Here is a 17,933-nt window from a genome sequence, read left to right as displayed (position 1 = left end):
ACAAAATTTATTTGATTATATAAATACAATATTTCTTTAAAATTAAGGTAACTTTGTAAATGTAATAGACAAGTTATATAAGTGCACCAAAAGTTAAGACACAGTGGTAATATGAAGTATATTTTTATTTTTAATAAAATAATTATTTTTAGAATTTTATTACTAATTCTTTAAATAATTAATATATGTTATGATGTAATATAATTTTTATACTTGTAAATATTTAATCATAATAGTCATTTAATTAAATAAAAATCAATATTGTTTTTAATGTATATAATTAAGTTTTTACCTAGTTTTTGTAATTTTAAAAATATTGTTAAGATATTGGTTAATATTTTATCAATATTGACTTAAGAAATTAACTAGGATTCAAAATTAGGAAAAAATAGTTTTACAATTATTGTAATTTAACAACTAAAATTCAACAGTCTTACTAATTAATTTTGCCCTTTAAAATATAATTATCTAATAATTGGAATGTTTAGAATTAACAACATTTTGGCAACAAAATGAGCAACAATTAAAGTTTGAGCAAAGTGTTAGACTCAATTTAGCAATTTATAAACATATCTGTGGTTAAAATTCAGAAAAAAGATTAAAAAAACCCTATTACACATAAAGAAAAAAAAAATAAATGACTTTTTACTTATTATAAAATAATTGTCTACTTAGTTTCTATTTAAAAATGATGGTACAATGAATTAAAATAAATCATAGATATTTGATTAACTACTATGATTAACAGTTAACTATAAATAACAGCAATAAAATATCTTCATTAAGAACATAAATAAACTTAAAATTTATAATTAATATATCTAATTAAATTACAACTATATGTTAAAAAACTATTATTTTTTAAAATATAAAAATTCAACAATGTTACGTGATTGGGAGTAATTTGTTCTAATATAATAGCACAACCATCCTACATCCAGTATAATTCTTTTATTTTTGCTTATTCAACATAGATATATTTTGTCTTATTATCCAGGTAATCGTGATTCAGTGTAAAAATCTGGTTCATCTTCATCATAAGTCTTATCAGGTAGTTCATTACTGTCCAACTAAAACATTTCAGTAAGTTATAAAGAAAAAAAACATAAATCATAAAACATATTATAATGAGTAACACTTACTGCCCGCAATTCTTTAAAAGTAAACAATCTATCACATAATTGAGATCGAACAGGTATCATCATAATTAAAAAAAATGGAAATAATAAAGAAAGTGATGAAGACTTAACTATCCACAGAGTACATAAGCACATTAGCTGTATAGCAGTAAATAAATGCATTTTATATGTTTGAACCTAAAATAAAATTTAGGATTAAAAAATGACGATATATATTTTTATATACACAGTGTGTCAGATATAGCTTCAGGATTTACATTGCATCCTAATTATATTATAAGAAACTGTTAGCAATATTCTAACTATTTTGAATATATGTATTAATTCGATTTCAAATTACCCAAGTTGTTTCCTTACTTTTAGGTTTTTTTATGCGAGATAGACTTGCTGTTCAATAAAGTGTACTGGTGTTCAAAAAATTTTACAAAAATTAAGTGAACATATAGTTTGTGACGTATTTATAAGTTAGAAAAGTTAGGGAAGGTATGAGATATGAAGCTAACAAGACTATCATACAACAGCTCACACCTTGAAATACAAAAGATATTTGACAGTGTTTTTGGAAACTGATTTTTTTCTAACATGGAAATCACAGAGGGCGGCATAGGTCCGATATTATTTTTGATACAAATTTCGCAGGTTTTAAAATGAGTGACATATTTTTTTCATTTAATAAATAATAAAAATTATTGAGAATTTAAATTCTGAATTTATTTCTACACACATCGCACATTTTTAAGAAAAAAAAAATTACTAAGTTTCAATGATTATTAATAAAGTTGGTGAAGCAGATTAGGTATAAATATTTTTATTTTTAATTGTAAGAAATATTTTATGATAAAAATAATCGTAATCCATACCTCACTCCCATCTTTAATTTAAGATATTATTATTTGAATAAATAATTAAGTATAGTAAGTATCCAGTATAGTGGGATTGAAGAATTTTTTTTGGATTATTATTGATTTGTTATTTGATAGTGACAAAATTACTATTATAAAACACTTTGATGTGTTTTTGAAACAAATAAAAAATAATATTTACCAGAAATTATATAATTAATTAATCATAAATTACATTAAACAAGCTTTTTAATTTGAAATAATTTAGAATTATGTAATTACTTTGTTTTTATTCAAAAAATTACAAAATAAGGTTGGTTGATAACAACTTTTGGACTAGTATAAAGTAGATATAAAAATGAAAATAACTTCTCAAGTATTGGTCTAAAAATTGTTATTGACTAGAATAGAATATTGAAAATATTTTAAATATTATACTTATTTTGAGAGATATTATGTCTCTAATTTTTTGCAACATCATAAAAAATTTTGATATGATTTTTACACCCCTAGAATACTACATTATAATAAATTGATTATAGATTGGATTTTCAAGAAATGTATGTTGTCGACAAGAAAAAAATTCAAAATACTATCAATAAAAATTTTGCAACAATTAGTCCAGTTTTCAAACATTTATTTGAATATAATGAGAAAAATAAAATGCCAGTAGAGTAAAATTAGTAGTTTAAATATCAAATCTAAAATAATTTGAAAATTGTTTTCAACTAGTCAATTTCTGAATTATTTTATTTTCAAAAGTGTAAGCTTCTTATTTGCCATTTAAAAAATAGAGCTGATTCTTTTATAAAGTATTTGAGGTAATAGTTGGGCATAAAAATACTTAGGACAATAGTTATTAATATGAATAAATTTAGCTCAAGCTGTTCTAAAATGTTATTTAAATCTTATGAATAAGTTATGATTTTATTCATAAGATTTAAATATTGAACCTTAATAAATATAATAATAAAAAAATACAATGTAATTATAATAATTTTAATTTATAAATAATATTTAATAAAAATATATTATTTATTATTATTTGTATAATATTAAAAAATGCAAAAAAAATCTTATCAAGATTATTTTAAGACGTATTTAGTGGCTTATATTGAAAGAATCACACTGCGTTGTGAAACTATGTAGAGTGTATACAAATAGGATAAAGAATAACTAGTTAAGTATTAACAAATTTTACTTACATTTCTAACAAAAGTAGCATCTGAATGATATTTCACTGGCATAAATATTAACTTCAAACGCTCGAAAAATTGTATACCATCAATAGACGATATTCCCATATATAAAAAGACACCAAAAAGAACAGCCATTGGAATTAATCTTAGTAAAGGTGCCATAAGTACAGAGCCACCAACCATCATCGATACCAACAATGAACTAACTCTTTGCTCTAGCAAATAAATTAAATTTATAATATTTAGCTGTTTATCTTGTAATAGAATTAAATTTTAGACATTTATTTTTTAATATTTATAGGTTTAAAACAAAAAATTATCAATCAAAATGTATTGCGTACTCAGCATTTTCTAACTAAAAATTTAGTGAAAAAACAAATAATTTAGTAATAGATAACTTATAATTTTTAAGTCCTGTGTAGAACACCATATAGAGTCTGTAATTCAATTTAAAAATGAAAAATAATAATACCTTTAACTTCTATTATATGAGGTTTTTGTCCAGGAGCATGTGTTTGGCTCATTATAGTTAAAGCAGCAACATGAGCTACAGATCTAACAGTTGCTGCACTCATCCAAGGGGCTCCAATTAAACCACAAATCATGTTAATAAAATTTACAAGGACAATGTCCAAATGGAATCCACTACCTTTTTTTAGTTTTCTTTCTTTCTTATTAATTATTAATCTACAAATACAGCAAAACCTTATTATTCAGGATTCTATTATGAACATTAATGATGAGACAGGGCTATATTGGAATGTATTACCAGACAGTACCAAAGCATCTAAGGTTTTAGAACTTTTGGTTGGTTTTGGCACTCTAGTATAACCCTGTTTATCGTCTGGGAGAAGCGCATAATGCACTGCATACACTCTTCCGGTGCGAGGCGTGGACCAGCGAACGGGATGAATTGGAATCCCAACCCAGGAAGGGTGGTTTCTCGTCCAAACGTTCACTAAATCGATAATGAGCCACAAAGAGGATGCAGAATGCCTGAGGCAGAGGCTGCTTCAAGGTCCAGGATGACTTACGGCGCTGGTTTCAATTGGCGCCGTAAGGATTTTGTGTTGTGTTTCTATGTTTTAATGTATTGTGAGTTATTTTTTGCCAACCCTCGCAAAATCCTGACCCCACCTCCATGTGGTGCTACTTGGGCAACGGACCCCACTCAAGGGTCTACCTATGGGGAGGCCTCACCACATTGTGAATTAGCCCGAAATTAATCAAGAGCTGATTTGCAACGTGGTGTGGCCCCCTCCCGTAATCCGGACTCCAGAGTGGGAACCGTTAGGAAAGGTTGGCAAAATAATTTACAAAACACAAAAATAAGAACCAAAGGCACCGGTCTAAACCAGCGCCTCAGGTTCTCCTGTGCTGGGCGCGCGTGGCTGGCTTTGTCTCAGGCATTCCGCTTCCTCTTTCAAGACAGATTCGGCGAATGCCTAAACGAGCTTACACGCCTCCAGGCTCCTCAACATCAGGTCTACCATGGACCCGACTCGGAGCATGGACTCTAGACGGGACTCTAAAGAGTCCTGCTCCTGGGCCCATGTCTTGCACTGGAAGAGGGTATGCAGAGCGCTGTCAGCCTCTCCCGGGCGTTCCGCACAGTGGTCGCACAATGGTGCGGCTGCTTTGCGAATATGGTGTAAGTATTCATTAAAGCAGCCGTGCCTAGGTTATACTGTAGTGGAATAAATTAAAGTTTATTCAATAATATAACACTATAATTTACTAACTCGCTTATATGAGTTTCCATGTAAGCTAAAATATAAACAAGTAGTGCTGGCACAATAGCTATAAATGGTAGCCAAGGATCTATGTGTCCCTCAAGTCCATTTGGAGATATAAGCCATCCACGAACAGATGCATTTGAAGGTTTTAAACCTTCAGGAACACTAAGCTTTTCTGTATATGTTGATGGATTAAAGTAGTCTGTTGCTACCATTGAAACAATAGCAATTGGCACACCAAAATCTCCTAATGCTCTACGGATCTATAAATTTAAAAATAATTTTAGTATGATAATAGTTTTTAACTTTTACTAAATTTTAAAACTATAATTAATATTTCAAAAAAAAAAAACAATTGTTATAATAAACATAATATAATATAAAAATAAAATTCTTTATAAAACAATTTTTAAAATAAACTAACACTTCTTCCAAGAAATTTGCTGTTTCTAAAATGTCTTAGATAATAAGCAATGAAGAAAGTCCCAAGGGCTAATATAGTACACAACAATGCTGTATTAGGTTGATTGATAGGTAACTGCGGATTTATTTTTTGATTTATATTTTCTGTAGCACTGCAATTTATTTTTCAATGTTAGTAGTCATAATTAACAAATATAATTAATAAAAAGTATTATTTAATATGAAAATTCAACCACTAACTTAAAACTTACTTTTTCATTAAACTATTATTGAAAGATGAGTTTTTTGAAAAAATAGGACTATTCATTTGTGTAATTACATCTTCAGTACAATATTTATCTACTGATAACAGAGGGTGTTTAGAAAATACCTGTAGAAAGCATCTAATTTAAAAATATATCGTTATAGAGTTATAATTCATCAATGATTTAACTCCAAAAGAAGATTAACAACATATTAAATATATTTTAAAGATAAGATTTTATTGCTGTAGGATAAGAAATACATATCCAAAAATCCTAATTAAATTTCAAAAATGTTTCAAAATATTGAATTTTTTAAAAAGGTTTTATTAAAAAATAGATTTGTTATTAAATGTATCACTTTTTAAGCAAATTTGCGAATTTGCAAAACTAAATTACAATTTTTAAAGATTTAAATGTATTTACTTACCCTTAAAAAAAAAAATATATATTTTTACTCTGTGGGCCATGATAAAAAAAATCACTCTGTGTACAAAATACCATTAAAGGCATACCCTTAAATGTCAATCACATAATTTAAAAATTGATTATTTTTTTAGGGTAAGTAAATAAATTTAAACCCTTAAAAATTGTATTTTAGTTTTACCTAATACACATATAATTAAAAGTATCAAATTTTATACTTTTAAAAATATTTTTCTGTCTATAAAATGTTGAGAATAGTAAGTAAATAAAACTAAGCGTCAAATTAAGTTAATGATAGGCCCAGGCACTGATTAAAAAAACATTTTTTGTGATCAAAGTAGTACTTAATTATAGATGATAAGCAAAATAAATTTTCAAGATAAATTCATAGGCCCCCAATGTTCAGAGCATATCGCAAATTTACTTAAAAAGTGATACATTTAAAAATGTTCTATTTTTTAAAAAATTCAACATTTTTAAAAATCTTTTGTAATATTACTGTGTTATATTAAAATATATTGTATGTTTGATGTACTATTTATGAGTATTTGGTTTATCAACAATACTTTGTGACATTGAATATAACTATTTTGTGTTTACGAAACTTTGAACTATGTTGTTTAACCTCTTTCGTTGTGAAAACATCAATATATTATTTTTGTTTGAATAACTAACATTTAAACATTTAGATAGACTTTCCCAAATATATATCAAAGATATAAGTGATGAAAATATTTCTTCTGTGAATCGTGTAAAGACTTTTACCAATACACTTCCTTCAACACAGCTTACTAAAAGTGAAATTACTGCCAACCAAATTCCAACATATAATCTCATTGCCAAAAAATCAATATTGTTATCTTGACAAAACTAGAAAAAATATTAATAACATAGTATTTGACTACAATTTTATTTAAATTATTTAGCTTACATTGAACAAGGATTCATCAAATAATAATAAAGGTCCAGTTGTGCCAATTATCAACAATGGTTGACCAGAAAGTAGGGAAAATATAACACCAGCTAATGAAGTAGCTACCAAAGTTTCTGATATTCCAATCATATTTTTTGTTTTATCAGCTAAATTTAAAAATTAATGTAAACATAAATATAGACATAAATTTTTAGTATAATCATTAATGTCCACATTGTTTATGCATGTATAATGATAACTTAATTAAGGGTTAATACACATATTGTAGCTCAAAAATTCTAAAAATCAAGAATTAAAAAACAAAATTAATTTAAACCAAAATCTAATACAACGGAAAATTTTCTAGATTTAGACAGTGATATTTTTTGTTTTAATGACATTAAAACTGACCATTTAAAATATTAATTTATAGGTAAACTATATTTTAATACTCACCCAAAAGTCCACCAAAGGTAATGGCAGCAGATAAAGCAGCAAAATATATAAAAATTGCTCCAGCTATACATTGTAAATTTATCCCATCAGTAAAATCTGACATATAAAATGGGAATCTACGTTTTATATCTTTTACTAGACCACCCCATGGTTTTTTTGTACGTTTTAAAGGGTCATCTTTCTCTTTTTTAGAATGTTCATCAACTTTTGATACTAAAAGTGTGTTCGCTGAATGATGATTAAAGTAAGAATTAAAAAAAGTACAATAAATCATGATAATAACAATGATTACTTTTTTGAAATGCAGCATGTATTTTTCGTTTTTTAATTTGTTCACTTTTTTCTTTGAGTTCTCTAAGAGACAAGAGCTCTTCACGTTCCCAATCACATGGTGGTAATACTATACTACTATCTAGAAATTCGTTTAATAGACTTATCAATTCTTTACGTTCAGTTGCTTTGTAAGCTTTACAGTGGAATTCCTAGAGTAAATAAAATTATTATATTAGGAATTTACTGACACAATTAATAGGTTTATAATATTATTTTCTTAAAAATTTGTAACAGTAAATTTTCCCAAATATTTATAATAATTCTTTAATTAAGTTGTGCTTTTATAGCAGGGGTAGACAATTAGTTTACCTACCCCTACTTATAAAAAAAAATTTTTTTAAATAAAAAATTTGAATGTTGGATCAGATAGTTAAAGACAAAAATTTCAAGGACCAGAAAAAAAATTAGTCAATAAATTTATTAAAATTAAAAATAGATATCATAAAAAATAAAAACAATTTTGGTGTTAAATATTTTCGGTGGGACAATTTTTTACCCTCTGGGAGTCAGATTTGAATCACAAGCTACCTATTGACAATTCATGTTTTATACATTTCTAGAATATACGAAGTGAGTCACTGAAATATGACAAATTTAATGGCTGTTTTAAAAATTTTTAAAAAACATTTTAGAGAGTAATGTAGAGTAAAAGTCTAACAGTTTTTCAAAAAAGGAAGTACGTAAAATATTTTTTAGATCAAATGTGTTGGATTTTTCATATTTTTATGATTCAATTTGTATATCAAATGTTATACTAAATAATCACTCACAGAGTTTGACATCAATGTTGACATAGACCTTCCAACTTCATGATAGTCTATATCTTTTGGATCAGAAGGTCCCAGTAATATAAACATAAATCGAACAGGAATAGTTACTTCAGTTAAGGATGGTATAATAATTCCTTCAGCTAAACGAACAAAAGCTGCAGTCCTCTTTTTTAAAAAATCTACAGACCCAACTAATACAGTTGTAGCTTCAGCACCAAACGGTATTCGTTTTAGGATACTTTCCTTTTGTACCCTTTTAATCATATCTTCTACTGATGAAGTATAAGTTTCTTCTTTCATATCAATTGCAGTATGATTTTTCAATAAGTCCATTCTTTGATTAACATTGATATTATTGTTATTAGTGAAATTATTTTTTGGACTTGAATGCACATCATGATGAGATAAAGTATTTTTAATTTTTAATTTGACATCATCATTTAAATTCTAAAATAATAAACTACAATTAAGTATTGTTATGTTATACAAAATTGCTGAGAAAACACTACTAAATTAGGAAAAAAATGTACTCTAAAGCCTAATTATTTTACAAACATGAGATATAAGAATACTTAGAAAAATTGAGCATAGAATACAATTAAGTTTAGATAAAATTAAAGCAGGAGGTGTAAGTTATTAAATAATATTTTTGATAAAAATAATTGTTAAAAAAAAGCAACTTCAATGTAACTAACTAATTCTTGTCAATTAAAGGGTTTCTTCTATACACTCTACAATAAAGAACATTTACAAAATTCTTATTTGTTAAGTAAAAAAAATTGAGATGCTTATTTAATCATAAGTGAATTAATTTACATTGTTTGTAAGTGATGCTGACCGCATAGCTAGAATTTCTGCTTCAAATGACTGTCATAAAAAAAAAATAGACAATTCTTTTAAAATAATCAATTTTATAAATTCATAATTGTAAAATATAAGTAAATTTATACAAGAAGTTTTAATATAAGTTAATAGAAAAACTTGTTCTCTCAGTTCAATAATTAGCCCTTAAAGATTTAAAAAAATTTTTTGTTGTTATTTAAAAATATTTTTAAGGGTAGGAGAAAAATGTTCATTTTAACTACGGTTTTTGTTGTAGAAAATCCAAAGTTTTGTGCATCATTTAATTAGTTATTCTTATTTATAATGTTAACATTGGCAATTACCAAACTATCAAATTAATTCAGTAAAAGCAAATTAAACAGACTTTAAAAAATGTAATTTGATGGTATGAAATGTTTGAGTAACCAAAATACATGAATATTTTTATATATATTTGAACAGTAGAGATACACTGATTCCGTATATCCTAAAATTTTAAAAATTAATCAAAATAATAACAATTAGAACCAAACATTTTCATGTCTCTAGCTTTTAACCTTTATGATGTTTAAGTGCATGTTTTGTAGCCTATATACAATTATATTAAACTATTACCGTAAGACTAGAGTAGCTAGCTGTATTTCTCCTTATAAACCGGCTAAACTTTTCTCCATCTTGTTGAACATGCCTGTGTCTAAGTAACAAAAGACGCATGACAGCTGCTTTGTCTTCTGTGTTTATCAACTCTTCAACAGCCATTTGTTCAACAACTCTATATATTATTCCAGGTAAATTATTTTCTTCCAGATCCAGTAGTATAACTCCTGTTAGAGTACACCAATAAAAAATAAAAAATAAAGTTTTAAAAAACAAACGTTTTTAATTGTAATATTTTTTAATGTAACAAAATAATTGTATAGTTTATACCTGATTCTAATGATCTTCTAACATTGAGCAAAGAATGGAAGCTTAACGAAGCTACATGAGGACGGCCCCATCTATCTGTACCTTCTTCCACATCTTCTTCATATTTAATCCATCGAGCAGTTTCTTTCCATTCTCTATCTTCTTCATTGCCTTTAAGTTCATCTAATTGTACAAATACCTGTAAAAAAAATATAGTACTTTTAAGTTAGGTTTAAAGGTTGCAACATAAAATGTATCATTTGGTATTCTAAATTAAATATGCAATATTTTATGATAACCTTCTCATGACACATATGCCACAAAAATTGTAATTTAAAATTAATTTTAAACATATGCAATACCTCATGTGGACTATGATCAATATATTTCTTTAATATTTTTACAGGTAGTCCTGCAATTAGATTTCTGTCTAAATCACCATTATATGAAGCTATAAGAGAATTCTTATTTTTGCCACTAAATCTTCGTTTTTCTTTTCCGCAATCATACCTATGACCTATATTTTATAAAGAAGATAAATTATATGACATAGTATGCATTTATTTTAAATATTATTAGTAGAAATCGATTCATGAAATACTTTATTTTTTTATTGTATATTATTCTTTTATTAAAAAAATATGTATTTAACATTTTAATAATAAAGTATTGTAATACTTGTTAAATCATCTTGAACGAATTCATCTAAATTTTCTTCCATTTGCAAATCTTTAGGAATAAAAACTTCTCGTTCACTGTATTTAAGTCTGTTATGGTTATGATGGTGATGTCTGTTAAACATTTAAAAAAATTACTAAATATTAAATTTAAAAAAGACAAATTTTTAACTTTTTAAAATTTTAATTTTTAATAAAACTTTACAATAATAGATTGAATAATATGATAAACTAAAATTTTCAGCTTAAAAATTTTTATTTCTAAGAAAACTTCAGTTAAACGATGACAGTTATGTTACTAAAATTTATTATATTTCTCATGTAAAATAACCAAACAATTAAAAATAAATAAATGTTATTTATATAAATAAAAAAATTTGTACATTGTTTAAACAAATATATCTATTAAAGGCATATAAATAAGTTGTTATCTTTACCTAATGGTCATTTTACATTAGGTAAAATATACAGGTTGTTCAGAAGTAAGGAAACAGATCAATTGTTATAAATAATGAGAACAATAGAAATCCGTTTCCTTGCTTACTGAACACTATATAGAATAATTAGAAGTCAAGTAACCAGGAGGTGTACATATAACAACCATACAAATAAAATTTGATTTAGGAAAGTTATTGAAATTTCTAAGAGGTTTACACCCTTTAAGTACTCTCAATGTCTGCCTATAAATGTCAGACATTTTCATCCATTCTAGCTTATCTTATTTCTATCAGGAAAATATAGAAACTTTAATATCTTAATAACTGTTTAATGGACTTTTTTTAAATTAGTACTTTAAACTATAAAGTGGTATTATTTTAAAATTTAATTATGGAAGTAAAAAAACCTTTAATTATAAAAATATTTCTCATATCAATATCTTACCGATGTTTGTGCTTCTTCTTTTTTACACTATTATGATGGTTATTCACTTGGGTTTGATCAAGTTCTCGATGTTCAATAATAGCTTCATCTTCGTTTTTCTCATCTAATATCAAAAGAAAATCAATATAATAATAGTATACTGCAAAATAATTCCTAATCAAGTTGAATGAATTTCAATTTGAAGTTAAATAATAAAATATTATTTTCAATTAATTTTAAAAGATTTCTTTGAAAATTTCACATTTTTTGTCTATAGTAATATGAGTTCAACCAAATCAATTAATTTTTCAAGATTTTTAAACATAAATGATTTTTCTTTTAAAATTATAAGTGTATATAATTTTTAAAATACATATTATCTATGTATTAACCAATAAAATTTTTTTTAAAAACCCTATGAGCCTCATTAAATTAATTTAATATTAATTTATGATTAACGTGTATGAAAGTAACTATATTTTTCTTATAACATTTAAGTTGGGCAATTTATAAAATATGATAATAAATAATTTGTTTTTACACTGAAGACTAAAAGAAAACAATAACCATCTCTGTTCTTCACATTAGTCTGTTACGATTGACAAATAAATTTTATTCTAATGAATATACTTATTAAAAGACTATTTGATTATAAATAAAAAAAAATGCATGGCAATATAATTTAACACTTATTCTATCATCAAATTATGAATTAGTCTTACAATTAAGTGGATTCGATTTAATAATAATTAATTGTATGTCAGTAGTTTTTAAATAAGAAATGTTAATTAATTAATTGATGTAATTATACAATCAAAAACAATTTATAATTATATTCTACTTGCAAAGAAGTATTAAGCTTTTGGAGACGGTAGCTAAATTATGCAAATCCTCTTTACTAAACGCGAAGGGACGACGTTTAAAAAAAAAACGTTGTTATAAAAAAACACTATTTAGTTTTTAGATTATTATATTTATCCCTAGATAAGCCACTAAATGTATGTATTAATAATTTATTAAAACACTTTAAATAGGACTTGAACAGTTTAAAAATATCTTAAAATCTTACATGTATTTCTATACATTGAAATTTTTCTAAAGAAATAAAACGTGTTCAAAATTTTTAAATATACTTTAAAATAAATAAAATAGATAAAAAAATAAGTTATTTTAGCTTTCAAAAGTGTTTTGTGAATTTTTCATTGAAAAAAAATAATAAAAGAACAAGTATATTTAAACAATAAAAATGTTATTTGATGAGGATCTAAGTCTAAAGAATAATTTTATTCGTTGATACTTTGCAGGAACTTTTTGTATATATTCCCAACACTGTAAATTACAATACAGATAATAAAATACAGTTTCAGGACTAAATGTAAATAAAAATAACTATCCTTTATTCTGTCTTTAAATTTTGTAAAAACCATGTTTTGTATTACGTCAGGTACTTTAAATTCCGAAAGGACGACCTAGTTTAAGAAATATTATTTAAAAGTTTGTTATCATGATAAAATGTTTATTCAATGTATATTTTAAATAATACTTATAATAATCGTCCTTTATTGTTTTAAAATGTAAAAAGGAAAAAATAACTCAATTTCAAAAACCCGTTTAACAGTGACAATAATTCATAAATGTAAGGCGAAGAAAAAGTTTATACTTCTGAGCTTATAAGATTGTTAAAAAATTCACAAATTTTATTTATTAATATAACTTTTTTATAAAATTAATCACAATTACAAACTTAACTAACGAAAGACTATAGAAGAACTTTAAAAATATCGGTAGCCACTCAAGTAATAAATTATAGTAAATAAAATTATTAGTTATAAATATTTAAAGAAATTATAAGAACCAGTATAGTTCATAATATACGAATATATAATAAATATTTATGGAGATCACATAAAAATGTAACATAAAATCAATGAAGTTGAATAAATTGTAAAATTTCTTTTGTGTTTGTACAGAAGTAATGGCGAGTATTTCAGCTAATCCTTGTATTTTGTGAACATCTAATAATCTTGTAGTTTTTATAAAACAATTTATCTATTTATAAGTTGTATAGATATCGTTATCCCTCGTAAATCAGTTTTAATTAGAATATTGAAGTTTTTGATATCAATTTTGAAATAACATCGATAATTTATTAATACACAGGATATACTCAAGCTTGCATTTTACAACTCCATTCATTTAAAAATGAATCATGTAAGAACCAGACTAGTGTAATTTTAAATATACAAAGTGTACAAAAAGCATGGAAACAGTTTAATTGTTTAATCAAACAATGAGAACAATAGAAACCCGTTCCCTTATTTACTGAACACCTATTTTTGATATTATTTTTAAGTATTAATTCTGTAGTGGGACGGTATGGCCGAGTAGGTACGCGGCAGTGCCTGATGCGCTCGGTCACTTGTTTGCAGAACGAATCATCAGTTAAGTGATTGGAGTCTTTCTCTCTGGCGATGGACTTACCATCCACCCTGGAATATGCATAGTTAAGAAACTTCCTCTTAAAAGTTTAAAAATATTGAATACGTTTTTTTCCAAAAATTAAGACTGAGACTAGACTCTAAATGCTTATAATTTAGTTATTCTTCGGTTTAATTAAATAAAAATGTTTAATTTTTTTTTTAATATTACTGCAGATTTAATTTAAATTTTATATTATGTTATTCGGGTAAATTTTAACTATTTTTTTTAAAGATAATAAATCATGTGCTTCACCATCGAAATATAATAATTGTTTACAATACAATTGGCTATGATAATATGTGCATCAATTAAAATGTTGAAAATTTATCTATTTCATCATTGGAACGGCATGAAATGAATAGTGTTTTTATCAATTTTAGTTTTATATTAATATAAATATATAATAAAAATTGATCACTTGTGGCTAATTATTTAAAATTAAAATTATATTAAAAATATTAATTTAAAACTAAAAACAAAAAATTTTGAAAGTATTCAACTCAATAAGCCACAAAAAAATTACTAAAATATCGCGGATACGTATTTCGGGAACAATGTTACCATTATCAACGCTAAACACATACTGACTGTCAGTATGTGTTTAGCGTTTAAAAGATGCGTAATTAATTTTTCATTGTATTTACCACAGATGAATGTTTCGAAAATTTCTGCGTTAAAACCTATTGATTTTCAGGCGACATAATATCAAGTTAGCTAAACAAATCTGTCGTTAAGAGCAGTTTTTAGGAATAATTGTTAGTAGCAGTGGCGTATATAAGTGGGGCGATAGGGGTCTTTGGACCAGCACTATAAATATTTTATAAGGTCGATATTCAAAAATTATAGCTTAAAAGCTTTATACCTTTTTTTTTTTGTCATCAAATTATTTTTAGTAAAAAAGTTTTTTCTAGCGTACCTAACAAAGTATAAAAATTAATTCACCCACCCCCTAAAATTATTTCTAAGTACGCTTCTGATTAGTACTAAATAAATATGGCTCTACCATTTATTACCAATTAAATTTAAGGATTTTTCAGATATTTTAAATCATTTTCAAATTACTCACCTATATTGAACTGCACACGCTTGTCTGCTGAGTCTTGTCTAAAATAATGCTCAAAATGAGGTGGTTCGTACATTGGAGTTTCACATTCACTACTTAAAAGACCATCTGATTCAATTTCTACAGAATGATTACCATTTCCAGCCATCAATGAGTGTGTTTCACCACTGTTACTATTTAAAATCAAACAAGTTAATTATTAAAAATATGATTGTAATACGAGATCAAAAGAATGAGCTCATATTTATTTATTTGAACTTCCAAAATTATAATAAATAAAATAATAACAGATTTTAAGCATTATTCTGGTGTTGTTAATTTCAAAGAATTAAAAATGATTGTTAACTATATTATTTCATTTTATTTGATTTATATATATGAATTAACCTGTATATAATCCACAACAACTATTGAAGTCAAACACCCCCTCCCATTATACAACCACCGAATAAAATTACATGAAAATATTGATTATTAACAAAATGATTAGAAAATACAATCTAGTACACTAATTTTTTTTGCATATGAAATTTTTTCAAAGTTATATTTTTGGTACTCGAATACTGTTAAGTCTTCAAAATATTTGCATTATCTTCTATATATATACAGAATGTTCAACCATGTTCTGACATCTTTAATAACTTTTGAACCAGCAAATATTTGGCTTTACTTTTTTTAAATAATTTGTACAGGTTCGGACTATGTTAAAAATATATTTTTTATTATTTGTCTCTAATAAAAAAGAAAATTAAGATAATTTTTAATTATTACTTATATTTTTTCGAAATTTCAAAGTAGCCATTATTTAGCTTTTTTCTTAAAAAAATGTTGATGGATCGATGATAATCTTAGAATAAGTACTTATTGAGTTTCAAGCGTTTTAATACATAGAGTAGGTATGTAGCACAAGTGGAGAGTATATACACCAGTGCAAACTGTACCCACTCACGCTATATACCCACTCAATATATTAAAATATTTATAATTCGATAAGTACTTATACTAAAGTTGTTATCGCCTCATTAAAATTGTTATAAGAAAAATGCTAAAAAATGTCTATTTTGAAGTATGACAAAAATATAATAATGTATTTTTTTCTTAAAAGAGACAAACATTAATAAATATTTTTTTAACGTAGTCTAAGCTGTAAAAATTATTTAAAAAAAAAGTAACTATGTAGATGTTCTATTGCTAAGCAAAACACTTCAAAATCGACTATTTTCATCGAAAGTTGTATGATTTTTGGGTAATAAAACCTAATATTTTCTAAAAATCGAGATTTTGGAAAGTTTTTATTTTTTAAACTTAATATTCATTATATTAGAATTAATTTAACAAACGTTTGACAGACACAGATTTTTTGGAACAAAATTTAAAACAAAAAATTGGTATGATTTTTAAAAAAAGTATATTGAAAATTGGGAAAATTGTTTTATTTATTACCATTGAAAATCTTATTTTAATTCACGCATTATTTAAATAGTTAAATGATTTATTACAAGTACAAAAAAATACATGATTATAGCTTTTAGAGGACAATGATTCATAGACGGTCAGTCATCGGAAAGTCTTTCTAATTAAAAACAGGTATATAATAACTGTATGTAAACAATAACAGTGTATTTCTTTACGTATTGAGCACTTCAAAAAATAAAATTCAACGTATTTTGTAGTAATAAGTGATAACGTTTCTGAGACAACCCTACGGGACATTGATGTTTGCTCCACAAGAAAAATATTTTAATCTACACTTGACAAACACATGTTATCATGAAAAAAGTGAAATTTTTTTCAATTTAAAAACAGAGATAATTACATTTATTGATAAAATATTAGCATGCCCCCCTCTCTAAATACGTCACTGTAATCTAGGTCTATTTTAATTTTTTAATTTACGGTCTAGGCTTCATATTTTAAAATTTATTTTGGTCTAAGGATTCAGATCAGTCTTAGATTTAATTAATTAAAGCTGGAATGGTTCATATTTTTTAAATAATAAAAAAAAGTTAGAGAAATACGGAGAAAATCTAGAGATAATTATTTTTAATTATAATTAAAAGTAAATATGTATAATAAATATCATACATTAGATATAGAAAATTGTATATTCTATATGTACTACACACTAACTAAAAATTGGCATATATATGTTGGCGAAAGTATTTGCAAACAATAAAACGCTTTCATTTATAATTTTAGTAAAGCAATAGACATGAATAAAACGATTATGTACATTACTTATTGAGCATACGTTTTTGAAAACAAAAAGATATAGTTTCATGTGCAATCTAAACAAATTTATTATATAAGGTAATCAGGACTGGATTAAGGAGGGACAAGAGGGGATAAGTTCTAGGTCCATATCGAATTTTACTAGACTAGTCATGATTAGTGACAGAATTTTTCTGGTTTTTTTTTTGTTGTTCATCACTTTTCTTATGGTAGTGATAGTTTCCATAAGGGTCCCATCTCAAGGTACCGTCATAGGGTCTATATAAGTATTAATCCGGTTCTGAAGGTGATATTTAATTTATTATTAAATACAATTAGGAATAAAATGCATAAAATACCAAACACCGCTATATTTTTTTAACGATGTCTTAAAACGAAAATTTTTTCTATAATACTATACAATTCTATCACA

At 25.4% G+C, this 17,933-nt stretch overlaps 1 protein-coding gene across 5 annotated transcripts in view; it reads right to left on the bottom strand.

Moving 5' to 3' along the window:
- Nucleotides 1-883: 883 nt before the first annotated feature.
- Nucleotides 884-17,933, bottom strand: part of LOC126897080 (band 3 anion transport protein) — a 30,634-nt gene continuing 13,584 nt past the window's right edge. For 2 of the 5 annotated variants that reach the window (XM_050670493.1, XM_050670490.1), the window contains 19 exons: nucleotides 15,293-15,462; nucleotides 11,767-11,869; nucleotides 10,886-10,998; nucleotides 10,570-10,724; nucleotides 10,229-10,406; nucleotides 9,917-10,125; nucleotides 9,296-9,346; nucleotides 8,480-8,926; nucleotides 7,669-7,858; nucleotides 7,377-7,604; nucleotides 6,939-7,087; nucleotides 6,683-6,877; nucleotides 5,591-5,709; nucleotides 5,341-5,491; nucleotides 4,923-5,179; nucleotides 3,653-3,867; nucleotides 3,187-3,395; nucleotides 1,143-1,316; nucleotides 884-1,070 (listed from right to left, as the gene is read on the bottom strand). In XM_050670493.1, coding sequence (XP_050526450.1) covers nucleotides 990-1,070; nucleotides 1,143-1,316; nucleotides 3,187-3,395; nucleotides 3,653-3,867; nucleotides 4,923-5,179; nucleotides 5,341-5,491; nucleotides 5,591-5,709; nucleotides 6,683-6,877; nucleotides 6,939-7,087; nucleotides 7,377-7,604; nucleotides 7,669-7,858; nucleotides 8,480-8,926; nucleotides 9,296-9,346; nucleotides 9,917-10,125; nucleotides 10,229-10,406; nucleotides 10,570-10,724; nucleotides 10,886-10,998; nucleotides 11,767-11,869; nucleotides 15,293-15,462 — 3,394 coding nt within the window. In that variant the 3' untranslated portion in view covers nucleotides 884-989. Of the gene's footprint in view, nucleotides 1,071-1,142; nucleotides 1,317-3,186; nucleotides 3,396-3,652; nucleotides 3,868-4,922; nucleotides 5,180-5,340; nucleotides 5,492-5,590; nucleotides 5,710-6,682; nucleotides 6,878-6,938; nucleotides 7,088-7,376; nucleotides 7,605-7,668; nucleotides 7,859-8,479; nucleotides 8,927-9,295; nucleotides 9,347-9,916; nucleotides 10,126-10,228; nucleotides 10,407-10,569; nucleotides 10,725-10,885; nucleotides 10,999-11,766; nucleotides 11,870-15,292; nucleotides 15,463-17,933 lie in introns of those variants that run through there. The other 3 variants (XM_050670491.1, XM_050670492.1, XM_050670494.1) reach the window with 3 other exon arrangements.

This window comes from Daktulosphaira vitifoliae, unplaced genomic scaffold (genome assembly GCF_025091365.1).
Source record: "Daktulosphaira vitifoliae isolate Bord-2020 unplaced genomic scaffold, ASM2509136v1 Scaffold_1, whole genome shotgun sequence".
Classification (NCBI taxonomy): Eukaryota; Metazoa; Arthropoda; class Insecta; order Hemiptera; family Phylloxeridae; genus Daktulosphaira; species Daktulosphaira vitifoliae.
The sequence above is the reverse complement of the archived record's forward strand: the minus strand, read 5'-3'. Positions and strand labels throughout refer to the sequence as shown.